This window comes from Canis lupus, chromosome 23 (assembly GCF_011100685.1).
Source record: "Canis lupus familiaris isolate Mischka breed German Shepherd chromosome 23, alternate assembly UU_Cfam_GSD_1.0, whole genome shotgun sequence".
In the NCBI taxonomy this organism is placed as follows: domain Eukaryota; kingdom Metazoa; phylum Chordata; class Mammalia; order Carnivora; family Canidae; genus Canis; species Canis lupus.
In genome coordinates, this window is record NC_049244.1 from 26,863,911 (window position 1) to 26,883,922 (window position 20,012).

General features: G+C 41.0%; 1 protein-coding gene across 2 annotated transcripts in view; it reads left to right on the forward strand.

The window, feature by feature from the left end:
• RFTN1 (raftlin, lipid raft linker 1) overlaps positions 1 to 20,012 on the forward strand; it is a 200,672-nt gene that overhangs the window by 79,040 nt on the left and 101,620 nt on the right. For both annotated transcript variants that reach the window (XM_038570760.1, XM_038570759.1), the window contains exon 3: positions 1,114 to 1,300. In XM_038570760.1, coding sequence (XP_038426688.1) covers positions 1,114 to 1,300 — 187 coding nt within the window. The remainder of the gene's footprint in view (positions 1 to 1,113; positions 1,301 to 20,012) is intronic.

The following is a 20,012-nucleotide window of genomic DNA, read 5'->3' on the forward strand; positions in this document are numbered from 1 at the left end:
GACCAATAACCCAATAGAAAACTAGGCAAAGATTATGAACAGTTAATAGAAAAGGTGACACAGATAGTATTTAAACATGAGATGTTCAGTAAGAAAAAATATAAGTTATGTAGTAAGAGAAATACAAATTGCCACAATAAGATCATTTTTTTCACTATGAAATTAGCCAGGACATGGAAAAGGAATGCCTTTATACATTGCTGATAGGAGGTAAATCCATGCTACTCTGTGGAAGAAATCTGGCCATATATGAAAAAAGTACAATACTTTTATCTTTGGTCCAGCAAATTCCTAGGTATGGAATCCCTGGGTATGATGTACTCTATGTACATCCATGTGAAATTATGTAGGAGTCGTATTTTTCATCAACATTACTTATGGTAATAATCTATGGTATTATGTCTGTCCATCTCAAAAAATTGTTTTAAATTCAAATCTTAATTCAGTAGGTGAAAAAAATATGTGTCTTGCATAGTTGTAATGTGGAGTTAATTTGAGTTTTTTCCCAAATATTAATTAACTTTTTCTGTTTTTTAGGCAGTTGAGTCTTTGTATATTTTGTCTTTCTTCCTCTCTCTTCCTTTCTCTTTCCTTCCGTATCCTCCCTCTCCTCCCCTTTTCTTCCTCCTTCCTTCCTCTCTCTCTCTGTCTCTTTCTCTCTCGCTGTTTCAGTGGTTTCTTTGCAAATTAAGGAAATTACCCCTTTCTCTTAAGTGTCCCAGAAATTTTGTTCCAGTTTGTCTTCTGACTTTGTCAGTGCTGCTTTTTGCCAGCTGGGGAATTTTATATTTGCATGCAGTTGTCATTTTTCCCTCCTCCTCCTTCTTTTCTTTCTTTTTTTATTTTTTGAGAGGGTGGAAATGACTTTTCCAATGTGATCTCTGAGAAGATTGACTCTTGGTTTAAAACATCCAATTATGACAACCCCTTTGGATGAGTTGGAAAATAATCTGCTGTTTTAAGTTCTCTTTGACAGTAGTTAAGACAGGAATAAACTCATTTTTAGGGAGAAGTAACCTGGAAGTGTGCAAGGGCAAGGGGAGAAGGACTTGGATGGGGAGGGCAGGCCCTGGTGTGGCTTTCCTGATGAGCCTCTCCTCTCTCTACCTCCAGCGGAGCTCCCGAGGTCCTCAGCGGTGAGGCTGGCCTCCCTGCATGACCTGCCCGCCCAGCTCCTGGAGCTGTACCAACAGGGCTTCTCACTAGTGGCACTGCACCCCTTCGTGCAGCCAACCCATGAACGGGAGAAGACACCCCTCGAGCACATCTTCAGGGCCATCCTGATCAAGAAAACTGACAGGTAAGTCGTCTTAGGTGAACCGTTAGCTGAGCCTTAGGAGGTGGCTGATGTGTGTTGAATGGAGGAGGGAAAGTGAGAAGACTAGAGGTAGAGAATATATTTGAAATTTTCATGATCTCCCCAGGGCCTCTGCTCTCTGACAGGTAAGACAAAGTGTCAGACAACCAGAGAGAAGTCTCATAGTGTCCTGCAACTGTCCTCACTGCATGAGTAGAGAGTTCCATATATCCTGACCCTCCTTTAATTTATTGGATTACACTTGACTAAAAAGAGGCCTCCTCTGAAAAGTCTGAAAAGGTGTACTCCCAGGATGATGCAGCTGGTGAGAGTATCATACTGTCCATCTGAAATGCATGGCTGCAAAGCACACTCTTTTTTTGAAGACTATACAAACTTAATATCTTCCTCCAAACTCCAGAAATACTTGGATATTTTAAACTTACCGTATGTTCCGTCAGTCACTTGGGAAGAAAAACAAAACCCACTTGAATCAAGTGCTGTGATACATTTGTCTTCATTTTAGTTTTCAAGGCTTTCAGGGTGTTTTTCAGTGTGGCTTGTCCAGTTGAATGGTTATTCTTATATTTTTATTGAGTCTAATTAGGAAAAGAGAGGTAGAGGTTGGTTTCTCAAAAGGAGATATATTAATCTTAAGTGATTTAAAAAAACAACGAGGGTGGGATAGTAAGCATGATATGTTTTTGTGCTTTATTTTGAAATAAAATCTGGCAAAAGAAATCAGATCTGTCCTTTGGCCAGTTATCATGAGAGGAATGACAATGCGCTATAGTTTAAAAAGAGTACAGAATGATTGCTTCTCTTTCTGTCTTTTAAAAAGTTACTTTGCCTGGTAAACAGACATCTGGCTAGTGAGCTCACCAGAGGCAGCTGTGAGATGGAGGTTTGGGTGACTAAGATAGACTCCTTCCTGGCCGGTAGTGTTCATTTCTTCATGGCTGATCAAGCTCTGGACGCTTAGTTTGAGTCCACACGCATTGGAATTTGAAGTGAAAGATGGTGGCCACCTTTGCTAACGTCCAGAATTACCATGGTTTTCATAGAGTGAAACTTTTCTCAAGTCTGTCTTTTTTGACTCTTCATTTCTTTATGTTGATTTACTATATCTAGATCAATCACAAGAGGAAATTGTTGCAAGAGCCACAATGGTTTTAGGTTCCACTGACACACAATATTATGTGTAATTATCATAAGTCACTTGTACTGAGTGCTCACAATATGCCAGGCTTTACAGGTATCATTTTGTTCTCATAAGGAGTCTTTGAAATAGGTACTGCTTTTATTTTCACTTATTTATTTTATTTTATTTCATTTTATTTTATATTTTTAAATATTTTATTTATTCATGAGAGACACAGAGAGAGAGGCAGAGACATAGAGGAAGAAGCAGGCTCTCTGCGGGGGGCCTGATGTAGGACTCGATCCCAGGACCCTGGGATCATGACCTGAGCTGAAGGCAGAGGTTCAACCACTGAGTCCCTTTATTTCCATTCTAAAGGAAAGGAAGCTGAAGCCTAAATGTTGACTTACTTGTCAAGGTTGTACAAATGGCAGCAAGTAGAGCTCTGATTGGTCCCAGGCAGGCTGCCTCCCCTCTGAACCCTGATGTGAAGTACCTGCTGTGTTCCTGCACCCATGATTCTTGTGGAAAACCCTTTTATGGAAAAAGCAGGGAAGCTACCTTTGATTTTTAGATGAGGTAGTAATTTCATTATTCCATCTTCCTCCATATTACGACTCAATAATCTCAGAATAAGTAAGAATTTCAGAAAGGAAATAAAATAAAACCAACCTACCACATACCTTCCAGATTATACAAGGCATTCACTGGGCATCGGTGTTTCTGCTTCTTATATCATTGCATTGGACTTGATGAGCAGAAGGGAAAGTCCACTTTGGTCAGGTCACAAGAGTATCTCTCAGTGTAATTCTACTGCAGGTGATGTTAGTGTGGGGTTTGGCATGAAGTCAGCACGTCATAAATGAATTTGACTCTACATATGAAGATGCTACTATGGAGTAGCACCTCTCAAACTTTGATGTGCTTCCTGTGAATCTCCTGGGGATATTATTCAAGTGCAGTCTGATTCAGCAGGTCTAGGGTTGGGCCTGGGACTCTGCATTTCCAACACATTCCTAGATGATAGCAATGCTGCTGGTCCATGGGTCACACTTAGAGTAACAAAGGTGAGAGAATCAAATTCTTGTCCAGCTCCATGCCGATACTCACCAGAGCTCATGGGGATCGCCTCTTTACTGCTAGGAAGAGTTTTGAGTACCAGGAAAGGTGAGAAGAAACATAGGGCTTCTGGTTGGAGGGCTTGTGTTCTACACTGCACCCCTGTGAATAAGTGCTATAGGGTCAGGGGCACATTAGTGGATTTTTCTGGTACTAAATGATTTGCAAGGCCTGAACTAACTAACCTCAGTTATCTGATCAGATGAGGTGGGTGAGAAAGCTCCTCATAAGCATTAGAAGAACCATCACTTTGGGGAATAGTCCATAACCAGCCAGCAATGGACCTAAAGGTATTCAGTAGGTTTTTTTTTCACTTCGACTGAGGACAGTCCCTGAGCTAATAAACTTACTTTCCAGGAAAGGAAAATGGATCAAGCCATTAGGAAGAATGAGACATGGGTGTGCAGGAGGGTTTCAAGAAGAAGATGGCATTCTCTTTTGATTTGAGTTTACTCTGGTAGATAGTGCCTGAAGTCTACATACTGCTGGATGACTTTATAGAACAATCTGGGTTCTTAAGAAGCAGATTCAGAGAAAGAAATTCCTTGGATAACTTTGTGCCAAGTTTTTGAAATTGATCCCACCCCACCCTGTTGTGTTTGTTTTTTTAAAGGAAATTACTAAAGTTTGTTAATTTGTCATGCTAATGAGAATGGTAACTTACCGTTCTCAAGGCAAAAATGACCAAGAGAATTTCCCCTATTTCCATTCCCCATTAGTATTGGGTGGGAGGAGTGGTGGTGGAAAGCAGTCATTATACAATATCATTTTAAAGGGCAGGGCTTTTATCTCCTAGCAAATGTAATAACCATGTGTTTTTGCATCCTTAGGAAAGGACACCCCACACTATTAAAAATAAATAAACAAAAAGCAACAGAGCTTTTCCTGTATCAGTAGGGAGTTTATGTAGTAGAAATGAAACAAGGAGAATACATGATGAATTTTTAATAAAGTTAATATGGTATTTTTCACAAAGTCTGCCAAAGTTTTGAGAGCTGTAGATGCTGTTAAATGAAATGATTTAGTTCTCAAAGAGGAAGTAAAATGCCTGGTTAATATTTTCTAATTGGACCATCCCAAAAGAGCTATGGGTAAACTTGTTAGAGTAGCGTCAGTCCAAATCAAGTTCATTCGCAAGAATTAACCACGGGTGGCAACTTGAAACCTGGATACAAACTTTCATATGTTTAAAAGGTGAACATACTGGCTTTTGGGATCTGTAGTTAAGATCAGGAGAAAGGACAGAACCCTACAAGCTTGCATTCACTCCCTTCATCATTCATTTGCAAACACTCAACTCTACCCTTTGTAAGGTATTTTGCTGGGAGCTCTACTTGGTGAGGAGGCAGAGGGTGCAAGATTCAACCAGACATGGAGGTTGCCCTCTAGACACCTGTCATTTAACTGAGAAAATGAGGCATTTGCCTTATGCCATGAGATTTGGGAAAAAGAAGTCACCTCCCACTGGCAAGGAGAGGAAGGAATGTTTCTGGAGGAAAGAGCTTCTAACTTGGTCCTGATTTCTTTGGGGCAGAAATGGGAGTGATGTGCATGAGGTGGGAAGAGTTTATTTGAGTCTTATAATTACAGTGTCTCCTCATGGAGATTGGATAATTTGAGAGCACCATTGAGAGTTGAACTGCATTGTTAATGAGTCACTCCGAAAGCTCAGTGCAGTAACATTCCTGTGAGCCCTGTACCATTCAGACAAGCTTTACTTAATTCCATGAAAAATCACCTGATCATTTTTCCTTGAAAAATCTGATAACTGCCATTTCATTTTAAGATGTCAGTCCAACCCACACACTGTAGTACAAATTGTTCTTGATTCTAGATGTGTTGAATTTACTTTGAAAACTGTCTGAAGAATGAGTAGCTAAATTTGAAATATTTCATGAATAAGTAGAAAGAGAGTTTGTGCTACTTTCTTAAAACTCTTTGGAACACTTAGTGATTTTTAACAGACCAGGATAGTTAATATAGTTTCATTCATTCTGAATTCTAAGTACAGTTAAGTTGTCCTTCATTTTTTTTCAGATACTTTTCCTTAAAATGAGTTGCCAAAGATCTTAAAATTTGATGGCTAAGAGAAGTCACTTATTAGCATGTCACTTCTGATATTTCGTGAGTGTGGGTTTAATTCTAGGCCGTTTTATGGTTGTAGGCATAAATACAAAACCCCATTGTGCCTCTCCATTTTTCAGCTGCTGTGTCGTCATTGTTCACACATAAAGCCAGTTCAGGGTTATCTGTGATGTGTTTTTCATCACTAATGGGTCAAAACCATTTGGGTCCAGGTTCCCTGGGATATCAGCCTTATATGGTACAAGGGAAGAAAACTGTGAACCCTGTCCACATTCATCAGGTGAGGCCTTGGGTGAAGGGGTAGGGTGCACAGAGGGGCTTGCTGCTAATGCAAGGGGCAGGATTCAGAAGCCCTCCTGGAAGGTGGAAAATGCATATAATGAAAACTGCCCTTGCAAATCTCTTTACTTGCCCACAAAGTATAATACTGGAGCATTTCTCTACCTGACCAATGCCATGTTTTCCTTCAGGACGAGATCAGATCTGTGTTTCCAACAATGAACCCCAGGCAGATGTAAGTTGGTTCGGCCTACAGTGAGTGTGCTGAGGGGGTGAGGTGCTGCCCTTAGGGAACCGTTTGTGGTGAAGGGAACAGGATCTCCATGCCTCCTGTCTCACATCCATTCTGGGACACATCTGCCTGTTGAGTAGAACAACTGGCACGTTTGAAGTGGTAAACGGCCCCCTCTTGCAGTTAGATTTGTCTAAGATAAATGTGTGCAGTGTAGCTACACTATGCAAAGATGACTCTAAAGAGCTCTCAGCTCTCAAGATACTTATCTACTGCGGAGAGGGGAGTTGTCAAATATATATGGTGCAAATTATGTGAATGCCCAGCTAAATCTATAGGTCTTGGTTTTCACCTCTCGCCCAGAATTTGTTAATGGGGGTGCTTTAGAGAAGAAGGAGGATCTGTGGCCCCCTTTTGCTCTTGGTCTGGAATGATGGGTAGATTTGTACAGGGAGACAAGTGGTGAGGAGGGTCTTCCAGGCAGGGGGACTGGCCCGAGGGAGCCTGGAGGAAGCAGACCATGGATGGTGTGGGGTGAACAAAGCACAGGTCAGAGAGAAGCAGGGAGAAGAGGCCTGAGGGGCCGGGACCAGGAGGCCTCTGATGGTGGGGCTAATAAGTTTGATTTTATCCTGAGGTCATTGGGGAACCATTGCAATATTTTTGTTTTGTCTTGTTTTGTTTTGTTTTGTTTTGTTTTGTAGGAACAACCCTTAGAAGGTCTGAGTTTTCAAAGTGAAAGAGGGAAAGACAATGGAGGTTGAGAAAACAGTTCTAGAGGGAGCCAGTGGGTGGCTAGTTCTAGAAGGACTCAGGTGGGCTGTGGTGGGAACTAAGGCAGAGTTGGATGGGAGATGGTTCTGATGGGAGGAAATGTTACAGATTTAACATTTAGCTGCAGAGAGGGTGAAGGAAGAGGAGGAATCAAAATACAAGTGCATTTTTGACTCTGAGGGGCTGGGAGGATTAACTGGAGGAGGGAGGGGAGGGGATGGGGAAGGGCTCTGTCTTAGTGGGGTTTCCCTGGAGCAGATCCTGAGAGGATCATCAGGGAAGTGTTCCTAAGAAGCCTCAGTTAGGAGTGGAGACATGGGACAGGGCAGGGAAGGAAGCCAGCAAGGGTACAGTGTCAGTCTCAGTCTGATTCCCCAGGAAGCAGTGAGTCCATCTTGAGGCTGGGAAGGGGCCTTCATGCTTCTGCCCTCAGCAGCCATTTGCCATGAGCTGCCTCAGACACTTCCCTGGCCTAGGGCACCTCCCGGCAGGGCAATTCCAATGGCCAAGAGAGAACTTAAAGCATGCAGAACGTAGGGGGAGGACACACAGAGCCAGGAGAGGTTTTGGAGGGGATCTCGGTGGAGCGTGGGCAGCATCCACCTCAGAAGGAATGTGAGTAGCATTGGTTTGGTTGCATCGTGTTTGTGGGCAGTTGCTGGGGGCGGGATGTCCCCTGGCAGGTGTCTGCAGTCAGGAGCCAGGAGTGAAGTCTGAGCTGAGTGAGGCCATGGGAAACTGTGTGAAGCTGTGGTGAGCCCACGAGGACAGGCCCATTTCAGTGTTGCTGACTGAGCTCAGCCTGTTGTGGTCCTTGTTCCCTATACCAGATGCCTCTAGTAATTCTTAGAAGAGACGCTGTGGCTTGCCGAAAGCTGTGGTAAGTGAGCTGCCCGGTTCCAAATTGACCATATGCTTGGAGTCTGAGAAGTTTTTCCTCTCAGACCGCATCAGCAAGCTGTACTCCCAAGTACTTACGAGCAGCACAGATTGCTAGATGAGTCAGCTCTGGCCGCCCAGTGTCAAGTGATGCAGTGAGAGACGATACTTTTGGCTTTTTGCTGTTTTATTTCCAGGAAAGCAAATATCAGGAAGTGCCTAGCCTTTACCCCTTCTTCCCTTTGGGGCTGGGAATCTGAAATCCTGAAGACTGCCTTTTTTTCTAAGGCAGGGCTTGCAAGTTCAGATGCTTCCAGGGGCCAGAACCTTGGGTGGGGGCTCTTGGGTTGTCAGAGAGTCAGTACCTAACTCTGTCCTGTTGTTGCCAGGTGTCATCAGGTCTTGTACCTTTTTTTTTTTTTTTTTTTCAAGAAAACCCAGAAATCTGGATGTTTATGTGAGAACTTCTTTTTTTAAATATTGCCTCCCTTTTTTCAAAATATAGACATACTTTGCCTTATTGTGCTTCTCAGATACTGCAGTTTTTACAGATTGAAAGTGCATGGCAATCCTGTGTCAAGCAAGTCTATCAATGCCATTTTTCCAACAGCTGCTCACTTTGTGTCTCTGTCACATTTTGTCATCCCTTGCAATATTTCAAACTTTTTTTCATTATTATTTTTTTTGTTATTATAAACTGGTCAGTGATCTTTGATGTTACTACTGTAATTGTTTTGAGGCACCATGAACCACATTCATGTCAGATAATGAATTTAATAGATAAATATGAGTTGTGGCTGTTCCACCAACCAGCCATCCCCCCATCTCTCTCCCACTTCTTGGGCACCCCTGTTTCTGGAGATACAGCAGCATTGAAATCAGGCCAGTTAATAATCCTACAGTGGCTTCCAAGTGTTCATGTGAAAGGAAGAGTTGTGTGTCTCTCCCTTTAAATCAAAAACTAGAAATGATTAAGCTTAGTGGGAAACCATGTTGAAAGCCCAGCATAGACCGAATACTAGACCTCTTGCACCACACAGTTAGCCAAGTTGTGAATGCAAAGGAAAGTTCTTGAAGGAAATTAGAAGAGCTGCTCTAGTGAACACATGAACACATGAATGATAAGAAAGTGAAACAGTCTTACTGCTGATATGTAGAAGGTTTGAGTGGTCTGGATAGACGAACAAAACAGCCACAGCATTCCCTTAAGCCAAAGCCTAGTCCAGAGCAAGGTCCTGACTTTCTTCAATTCTATGAAGGCTGAGAGATGAGGAAGCCGCAGAAGAAAAGTTTGAAGCCTGCAGATGTGGTGGGTTCATGAGGTTTAAGGGAAGAAGCCGTCTCCATAACATCAAAGTGCAATGTGAAGTAACAAGTGCTAACGTAAAGGGTGCAGCAAGAGTTCCAGAAGATTGATCTAAGATAACTAGCGAAAGTGTTTACACCAAACAGACATTCAATGTAGATGAAACAACCTTTTGTTGGAAGAAAATGCTGACTAGGACATTCATATCTAGAAAAAAGTCCTCGCCTGGCTTCCAAGCTTCAAAGAACAGACTGACTCTCCTTGTTAGGAGGTAATATATCTGGTGACAGTAAGTTGAGGCCAATACTCATTGACCATTCTGAAAATCCTAGGGTCCCTGAGAATTATACTAGATCTACTTGGCCTGCTTTTAAGCATGGAACAACAAAGCCTAGATGACCATACATCTGTTTACAACATGGTTTACCAAATATTTTAAGTCCACAATGGAGACCTACTGCTCAGGAAAAAAGATTCCTTTCAAAATATTACTGCTCATTGACAATGCACCTGGTCATCCAAGAGCTCTGATGGAGATGGACAATGAGATTAGTGTTGTTTTTGTGCCTGCTAATACAACGTGCGTTCTGCAGCACATGGATCGAGGAGTAGTTTCAACTTTCAAATCTTATTTAAGAAATACATTTGAAAAAAACAAACAACAACAACAACAAACAAAAGAAATACATTTCAAAAGGCTCTAGCTGCCAGACATAGTGACTCTCCTGATGGATCTGGGCAAACCAATTGAAAACATTCTGGAGGGAATCCCTGGGTGGCTCAGCGGTTTGGTGCCTGCCTTTGGCCCAGGGCGCGATCCTGGAATCCCGGGATCGAGTCCCGCGTTGGGCTCCCTGCATGGAGCCTGCTTCTCCCTCTGCCTGTGTCTCTGCCTCTCTCTGTGTGTCTATCATGAATAAATAAATAAATAAATCTTTAAAAAAAAGAAAAAGAAAACATTCTGGAAAGGATTCACCATTCTAGATGCTATTAAGAACATTTGTGATTCGTGGAAACAGGTCAATATATCAACATCAACAGGAGTTTAGAAGTTGATTCCAGCACTCATGGCTGACTTTGAGAAGTTCAAGATTTCAGTGGGGGAAGGCACTGCAGATGTGGTGGAAATTCAAGAGAACTAGAATTAGCAGTGAAGCCTGAAGATGGAACTGAACTGCTTCAATCTCATGATCAAACTAACAGATAAGAAGTTGCTGCTTATGGATGAGCAAAGAAAGTAGTTTCTTTATTTGGAAACTACTCCTGGTGAAGATGCTGGGGAGGCTGTTCAAATTACAACAAAGGATTGAGAATATCACATAAACTTAGATGATGAAACAGCAGTTGATAAAGGGTTTGGGAGGATGGACTCCTGTTTGAAAGAAGTTCTTCTGTGGGTAAAATGCTATGCTATCGAACAGCATCACATGCTACAGAGAAATAATTTGTGAAAGGACAAGTCAATGGATGTGGCAAAGTTCATTGTTGCCCTAGTTTAAGGAATTGCCACAACCACTCCAGCCTTAAGCCAACACCACTGTGATCAGTCAGCAGCCATCAGCATTGAGGGGAGACCCTCCACCAGCAAAAAGATTACAAGTCACTGAAAGCTCATATGATGATTAGCATTTTCTAGCAATAAGTATTTTTAATTAAGGTATAGGCTGAGCGTCTGCCTTTGGCTCAGGGTGTGATCCTGGGGTCCTGGGATCAAGTCCCACATTAGGCTCCCCACAGGGAGCCCCCTCTGCCTATGTCTCTGCTTCTCTCTGTGTGTCTCTCGTGAATAAATACTCTTTAAAAAAAAAAAGGTATATACTTTTTTTTTAGACATCATGATTTTGCACACTTAATGGATTGCAGTACAGTGTAAACATAACTTTTGCTATAATGCTGGGAAACCAAAGAATTCATTTGACTTGCTTTATTGCACTATTTACTTTATTGTGGTGGTCTGAAACTGAATCCAGAGTATCACTGTGCAGCCCTAGCCTACCCCAATGGCTGCATCTTGCAATCTTTAAGATTTCTGTATGATTCTTACTTAGATGGAGTTAATCATTCACCCTTTGAGCTATCTCGTCTCCTTTCACACACAGCAATCATCATACTTCTCAGACTCTTGTTATTGTTTGAAGGAAATGTCCACCTACCCTATTTCCCCCTTGCTAAATCTTCATTTATCTGTGGATGCCCATTACTTACGTAGAGTGCCAGGTGGTGAGTATGTGTGTCGCTTAATAGAATTTTCTTGAATTGAGTGGAATAGAACTATGCTCTGGAATTTTGCTACCATCTTCACTAGAAGGCCATAAATTCACTGCAAAATGGATCTGGTTTTGGTTTACATATTTACCAGTGCCAAAAGTGCATCTTGATAATGTAGCCACACAGCATGGGCCCCAAGGAAGAAAAACACATACGCGCGCACACACACACACACACACACACACACACACACAATCCTTTCATTGCCCAAACAAAAGTAATTTGCCACAGGGTATATGTATAGGTTTTTTACTCTTTTTTTTTTCCTTTTTAAAAACATCCAAAGGATGGCCTTCAAAGAAAAGGAAATCTTTGTGCACCTTAAGTGAAGTACAAATGCATTACATTGCCTTTTTTTTATAGCCCAGAAGATAACATGAGCATTTTCTTTGGCATTTGAAAAGGGCAAAATTGGGAAAGTACAAAATTATACTGGTACTAAAAAGAAAGTTCTTTAAAAAATTATAATCGAAGGTGTCCTCTTTAAGTGGCCTTGTGTCTCTTCATGTCTAATTTCTACCAATTACTTTGACTCTTGGGAGAATTACAGGGCTTCTAGAAAGAGGTTTCATAATTAAACGAAATACACAGGGGGTAGTAGCCTACAGAGGTGTGCCCTAGAAAATGCTCCCATATGAGGCTAGGAGGCTGGGGTTCAGCCCTGGAGCGTGCTGAATGTTGGAATCACACGTGGGGAAGAAAAGTAACACTGGGTTTAGCAGTGATTGACATGTGTTACGGCGGTGGAGAAACCACAGCAGCTGGTTTATTCCCAGACAGCAGAAATTGAAGAAGGTGAATTCAAAGTTCTATTCTTAAATCAGAGCGGAGAATACGAGAGTGTTTGTTTAGCATGGAGGTCGTTATTTTAGATTCAGATATAGAAAGGGCCCCCACTCTGGGATCGCAGCTGCCCCTCATTGTTGGCGTGGTATCAGCCTTCAGCAGTTTTCTCAAGCTTCCCGAGGTGTTTGGAAGACTTGATTAGCTCTCTTGGGCTGCCACTGTACCCCCTAAGGAGCTGTCCAGCATCACCGAAGACTACCTTAATTTAGTCCTCCTATTTCCCATCTCACGCTGGAGTGACACCCTTTTCTGGTGTGTTGAAGTATCAGGATTCACTGTTAATTATTGTGTTTGCACTTTCCAATCTAATATGCTGGTGTAAAGCCACATTCTCTTGGGGGAAGAGAATTTTTTTCAATCCACACCCGTAATGGCTTGCCTAGTTACTCTTACTCTACACCTCCAAAGTGTCGGCCTTTGTCCCAGTGGAGGGAACAAGAGAAACAAACCTGCGTTGTTCAGGGAGAGCCTCCCCTCCCCCACCCCCACCCCTGTTTTATAGCCGTTCTTGATTGCCTATGTCTTTCTCTGTTTTTTTTTTTATTATTATTATTTACTTATTTTTGTCTCCTCTGAGAGAGAGAATTAGCATACTAGTGATTTCCAGTCTTTTCCCAATAGTTTAGAATGGCAGAGAATAGTGAGCAGGTACCCAAGACACAGAGGCACAAGCATGAAATTTCTTTGAAATTCCTTGTTGATCTTATGCAAATACTAGAGTACCACGAAATGTCTGTATTTGTTTTAAAGTAAAATAAAGGCCCCTTCCTCCCACAGAGCACACAGTCTTTCAATAACAATGAAAGATTTATTCTGAGGCATTACAGGTGGGCTGTAGGGATTCCTATACGCTATTTTGAGGGCTTGGTGCACACAGTGTAGGTAATTTAGTTGCAATACTTTTACTGAAGTGTTAGATTTTTGTATTTATATGCCTATTGCATATTAAATTTAGGAACTCAGATTGTCTTACTTTAAATATTCCTGGCAGTCTTTTTTGTCTTTTCTCTTCTTTGTCAATCAGGCTTAAATTAGATTGTGTGTATTTTTCAAGCTGAGAAATACATGGGCATTACCAGTGTTGGATTCTGGAAAAGACTAGTACTAAGTTAATTTTACATTTTTAGCTATGAATGCAGCAGCAGGTGAGAAATAACTTTCAGATCCGTATAAATACATTATCAGTGATTTCAGTGTTCTTAGGATTTTGATATAATGACTATCTTTCTATCTATCTAACTGTCTTCTATAATTTTTTAAGTGGTTGAAAGATGGAACCATTTTACAAAGAGGTAAATGCCATAAATACAATTTAGTGGAGTACATCATTTCATTTACCTCCCATTCATCAACCATGAGTTGGAACTGAAAATGGCTCCAAAGGCTTTAAAAACTAAATTAGTAACTTGTATTCATACAACACCTGTTTCTGAGGGTTTGAGAGCACTTTTGCTTCACTCCTATGTGTTAAGTCTTATAATTTATTCTCACTATGTCCTCATGATGGTTGTTTTTGTTATGAATATTTGTTGAAAACATCATGCATTCAATGGAAGTTTAGACTTAATTCTGTTTTGTAACAGAAAGGCACCATTTTCTTGCCTTAGCTCCCACCTCCCATTTCACATCCTAGGAAAACTAGCCTGAAGAAGTTATTAATGACTCCTTAGTATTGAAGTGTGGGGTGGGTGAGCGGGACTGTTTGGTGGGTAGGGGGCTTAAGTTCTCTCTTGAGGCTCATGGCTCAGAAATACACCATCTTTCAGCCCAGGATCCCTAGAGCTTATAGAAGGGTCCTTGAAGAATTCCCAGTATCCTCTAGGCTTTGCAGCATCTTCAGCCCCCATAGCTAGGCTCTGGGACCAGAGGCCTGGTTATGCATAAACTGGTTTCAGGGCATTTTGACACTACAAACCATTTGAGCGCCCCGGGTGGCTCCATTGAGCAGGCTGGCTGGATCTTGTCAGTTTCTGCACTAAACAGTTCTGTGCAAATGGTTTTGAGGCCCTTAGTGCATTATTTTTCCTCTTTACTTAAAAAACCCCAAATGTATTTATTAGGTGTCTTGTATCTTCTAAGGTAGTAGCCTTTGTTAGAGAGAATGAGATGAGCACAATCCCTGCTCTGGGGAGATTGATGACATACCCAACATGTTGAAATTTTAATTTTTGGACTTTTATAGTTAAAGTCCCCAAAATGGCTCTGTCAGGCAACTTGGATCTTATTAGGAACAAAAAGCCCACTTTTCTTGTGAAGAATGTGTACATGTTTGCAGGCATTTCTTAATGTGATTCATTATTTATGGCACTAGCCATAGTAACTCCCATTTACTGTGTCTGGCCCGAGTTTTTGCTCATTGCTTCATGATATACATTATCTTTACTCCTGAAAGCAAGATGAAGAAGATGAGACCGTCTTGACTTGTCCAGAGTCATGCTTTTGGTAAGTGAGGAGCCAGGATTCACATCAGAAGCTGTCTACTACTAACACTGTTCCTCTTTAATTTTTTAACCATTAGGGTTAGATTGTAAGGGTAGGGTAGGATTTCCCAGCCTATATATAGTGTCTCAACTATTGACAGTTTGGGCTGGGACCATCCTGTGCACTGTGGGATATTTAGCAGTATTCCTGGCCTCTACCCACTAGAAGCCAGTAGCAAACACCACCACCCCTACCCCTGGCCCTGCAGTTAATGACAATCAGAATGTCTCCAGATATTATCAATGTCTGCTGATGGGCAAAACTGCCTCTAGGTGAGAACTGTTGAGCTAATGTTAGGGTGTGAGGTAGGGATCTACTTTTTTTTTTTCTTCCAGATAGCTGCCTTTGTCAACAGCATTTATTGCATTTGCCTGATTTTACCATGGAATGAAAGGGTACCTGTATATCATAGTTTGGATTTCTGTATATACCCTAGTTTGTTCCCAGTTCTTTATTGTTCCTGTGATCTCTTTATTGATTTTTGTCCTATGCCATGCTATTTTTGTTACAATAAGTTTTTAGTGTATATTAGTATCAAGGCACTGTTCTTTTTCAGGATTTTCCAACCTTTGCGTGTTGATTTGCATGTTGATACAGAGTCTAAAGCTATTTTCTCCAATTCCCAGTAAATTCTTTAAAAACTGTAATTACATTACAACACAATTTCTACTGTGTGTTTTCAGGAACATAGAGTTCACTCTTAGTGTTGGAGGTAAATTTTTATTTTAGAGCTTTGTGATCGTTCTGAGACTTCTACATGTTATGTATGCCTGTATTACCAAAGTGAGGTACATACCCATGTTGAAGGAGTACTGAGGCTTCTGTGTATATTTATTTATGTCAAAAAAATAGGAAAAAAGTTATGTGTTACTAATATTGAACGTTCAGGTTGAAGGTGGTTCCCTGGCTGCTTGCAGAGGTCAGAAGTCACCTGTCTATATGAAGCAGGAGGTATCCTGAGAGCCTGGGTTCAGAGGAAGACTTTCATTTGAAAACTCAGTGAAGTGGATTGTGGATTATTTTTTGTAGTTTAACCCTCATGAAATATACGCATGGCTTAAAAAATTCCTGGGGCAGCCCTGGTGGCCCAGAGGTTTAGCGCCGCCTTCAGCCCAGGGCGTGATCCTGGAGACCTGGGATCGAGTCCCACATCGGGCTCCCTGCCTGGAGTCTGCTTCTCCCTCTGCCTGTGTCTCTACCTCTCTCTCTCTCTCTCTGTGTGCCTCTCAGGAATAAATAAATAAATAAAATCTTTAAAAAAAATCCTGTAATGTGGTTGCAGATTCAGGAAAACACACCAGAAATATAAATGTAAAATCCTTCTCTCTGTCTCTTTTTTCCCTCTCTCTCTGTCCCTGTCTGTTTCTTTCTCACACATACACACACTCACACACAGAAAAATGTCACACTGACCCATTTCTCACTGTAAGAGCTTTCTATATATATATATGTATTTATATACCTATTCAGATCTAAAAGAAGATGGCCAAAGAAATTTGGACTCATCAAGAAGACATTTTGAAATGTGGGTTAATGTTGCCACTATTGCTAACAATGAATCTCATTTCAAGTGTATATTAAGTCTTGAAATATTAGCTATTCATAATATGAACTTCTTGTGATTATAATTTTAAAATACTGCTTATCTCATTTGCTTCTCATCTTTAAAAATTTCTTTTGTGTATAGTTTATGTAACCTATGTAGGTTGTTGGTGCAGCAGTAGTCAGGAGTTTTTACTGACCTAGTCCACGATCAAAAAATTTGGAGACTACTGATTCGTGAAACCTCTGATTCGTGAAACCTCTGGATCACGCCACTGGTTCTCAAAGCAGTTAGAATTTTGCTACTCAGAGTGTCATCCGTGCACCAGCAGCATTGGCATCACCTGGGAGCTCCTTGAAAATGCAGATTCCCAGGCCCCGCCAATGCTGAATTGGAATCTTCATTTTAACAAGGTCCTCGGTGATGTTTTCACATTAAAGTTTAAGAGAGTTAAGCTGTGCTCTCCTATTAGGTAGCCACTAGCCAAGTGTAGCAATGTAAATGTAAATTCATTTAAATTAAATAAAATTAAAAATTCAGTTCCTTAGGAGCACTAACCACATTTTAGGTGCTTGATAGCAACAATGGCTAGTGGCTACTGCGTTGGACAGTGGCTAATTTCCATCATCTAATTCCATCATCTAATTTAGTTAGAGGGTGTGGGTAGGAAGATCTAGAAAAGAAGGAAACAATAAACAGACTTTAATTTGGAACATGTGCATTGAATATAAACAGAGAAGAGACTTCTTGTCACTCAGTTGAACATAGCCCATGAGAGAGTCATGAAGAACATTTGTATGGGGTGCTATTACTGTTAGTTTTGTCTGTGGATAACATGACTTTTCTAAAGCAGTTAAGTATCAGGGAGACCTGCTTCATTCAGTGTTATGTTTGTGATAAAATATTATTTGTGCATTAATACGAAGATCAGTCCTTTCCACAGTTTTCAAAGTAAATGGGGAAACTTTTAGGATCCCAGAGAAAGCAGGACCCTGCCCCAGATCTCATTCCTTGAGGTTCTCTTTTCTATAGTCCAGCCTGATGGGGATTGAAATACTGCATTATACAGGGACCAGTGGGGTAAAGCCTGTTTGTTTTCCTGTTGCTTTTAAGATTGATGGTGAGCTCCTTGGGTTGCGCAGTCACTGGCAGTTTATCTACCAGGGAGCCAGCTCTGACTGTAAACAGTGAGACAGGATGTGGCAAGATTTCTCTAGAATAAACAGCAGTACTGGATAGTTAGATGCCCACAGTAACTTGCTCATACTTGGCAGTGTGCAGCTTCCTAAGAGAGTGTGTGGTTAGGGTATCATTTGCACAGCCTCCCCCCATTATTTCTGGAATGTTCCTGGTGATATCAAACCCTTATCAGAAGTGGGGAACGTCTGTGGGTGAAAGAGGAAGAGAAAATCAGAAGAAAAGCAGTGACCCATCTATGAGTTCATTCTTCTCCTTCTTTCTACTTCCTACTTCAGAGCTCCTCTGATAGACTGTATAGTTAGGTGCTTTATGTAAAGATTTGCTAGGATTTGTTTACTTGGGGATTGTTTTTTGTTTTTTTCCCCTGAAGCATTTCTTAAGTTTCACTACTAGGGGAAGCTTTTGACTCCAGCAGCTGCATTTTTTTTTTTTAAGTAGATTTGATTTATTTTACAAGGGGAAGGAGTCATAAAATGATCGGAAATCTTTTCCCCATTGTTCGGAGAGCATCTTTGGGAAGCAGCATTTATTCCCCTCCCCACTCCACCCCAACTACCACCAATTGCAGGGACGGGAAATACCTAAAATCTGTCTCCCATCCGTCCACTCCCTCTACAAAATCTTAGCTCAGCTCATTACTGCTCTCCTGAAACATTCTTTCCCTCTTCTTCCATCGTACACAATGCTGCATGCTTAATCTTCCTAAAGTCTGTATTTTCATGTCTTCTCTTCTCTAAGACCATGCTTGACTCTCCTTTCCCTCAAAATGAAGTCCAGTCCCATCCTGTAGCGACCACCTCATCCTTTCTTTCCAACCATGGTCCTCACTTCTCTGCTGCCCCACCCTGTAAGACACATCACAGGTCCATCCTAACAGCAGATATATCCAGATGTGCGCTGGGCTCATATTTATTGGTCCCACTGATCCTGATAGGCAGCCCTCACCTTTTACCAAACTGACCTATTTATTATTTCCATTATGTAACTCATGCTTGTTTCCACATATATGCTTACTAATTTCTGTTCTTGGTGCCTGGAATATTCTTTTATCCATTGTCCCATGACTAATTTCCATTCAGCTTTAGACTCAGCTGACACACTTCTTGCTTTTTAAAAAAATTCCTGATCCCTGACACTGAAAGTAACTGAACTCCCATGGCACCTCTGTTTTTATACAGTTTACATACAGTAGATAGCGATATTGCATAGTTAGATGCCCATAGACTGTAATTTTTTGAAGGCAGGATCTAACTCAGTGCCTTACTTGTGGTCAGTGGTCAGGAAAGTGATGAACAGATGAATGAATACACAGGTTGTTTTATTGTCATTAGTTTCACATTACTTAATGAAACTAGAGAATTATTATTATTTTTTTACATTGACAAGTCTTCAGATCTGTAATTCATTTCCCTCTCTACTACTACTTAAAAAAAATATTCTGATTATTCTACTTGAACTTGGGATTGCCTTGGGGGAAATATTTTAAAAATCCTTCCTGTTTCCCAGACAGAGAATTTGTTTCTGTCAACTGACATTCAGTAATTTTTTTTTTTTTTTTTTTTTTTTGGTTGGAGAAGTGCCTACTAATCTAAGTTTGAGTTTACCACCATTTCTTTCTGATTATTTGTAAGTGAAGCAAAAGTTGTTTTATTGATGAACTGCACATCCTCTCTTTTCTTTTCACAACTCAAGTTCAAACTGGGACTGTAGTCCTGGGAAAGAGGAGATGTTGTTTAAACTCATGGTCTTTGAAGTTATCTAAGGGGTTTATGAGTTGAAGTGAGATCTGTTACATGTTTATTATTTAAAAGTAGTGTGTATGGTAGTAGTTATTCACATGTTTATTTTTTAAAAGTAGAGTTTATAATAGTTTTTCGACAGGCATTTGTTTTTTAGGAGACATTCCAGATCTGCTCATGAAACCAAAATGGATATTTAATTAACTGCTTGGCATTTTGTCAGTATAATTTGAAGATTAACCCTTTTGCCCTAGTTGATTTTGAATATTTAAAGTACTCATAGACAGTGCAGTCTTTGCTCGCATACATGCTCTTTCAATGGCTTAGCAGAGGGCTGAGCTGTGTTGCTGGTAGAGGCTGTGTGAATGCACTGGTCATGATCATGGGTTAGCAGAGAGCATGGAGGGGAAGAATCTGCTGAGTCATTACAAGAAATGAACTATCTGGATTGGGTTTATGGGTTGGTTATTCTGATTATGATACAGTTAGATCATCTGTTCACTCTTATCTCTTCCCTGGCATCCAGCCTTCTGTGACTCACATGAGAGCTTTGTGTATGTAACCGAGAGGCCAGAGACTGGTGACCAAGAGGTCAAATTCAATCCCAAGATGTTGGCCAACGTAACATTAAAAAACATTGTCTGGAGCCACAGTTTAACAGTTATAGCTGACATAAAACACAATTTAATGACTTATTTTAAAAAACTAGAAGTTTTGGCAACTCTGGCCTAGAATCCTTAGTGATGGCTGGGATGTAAACTGCCCAGGTTACGTTGATTTCCACAATTCTCACTGTCTCCCCAATACTGTAGTGCCATGGTGC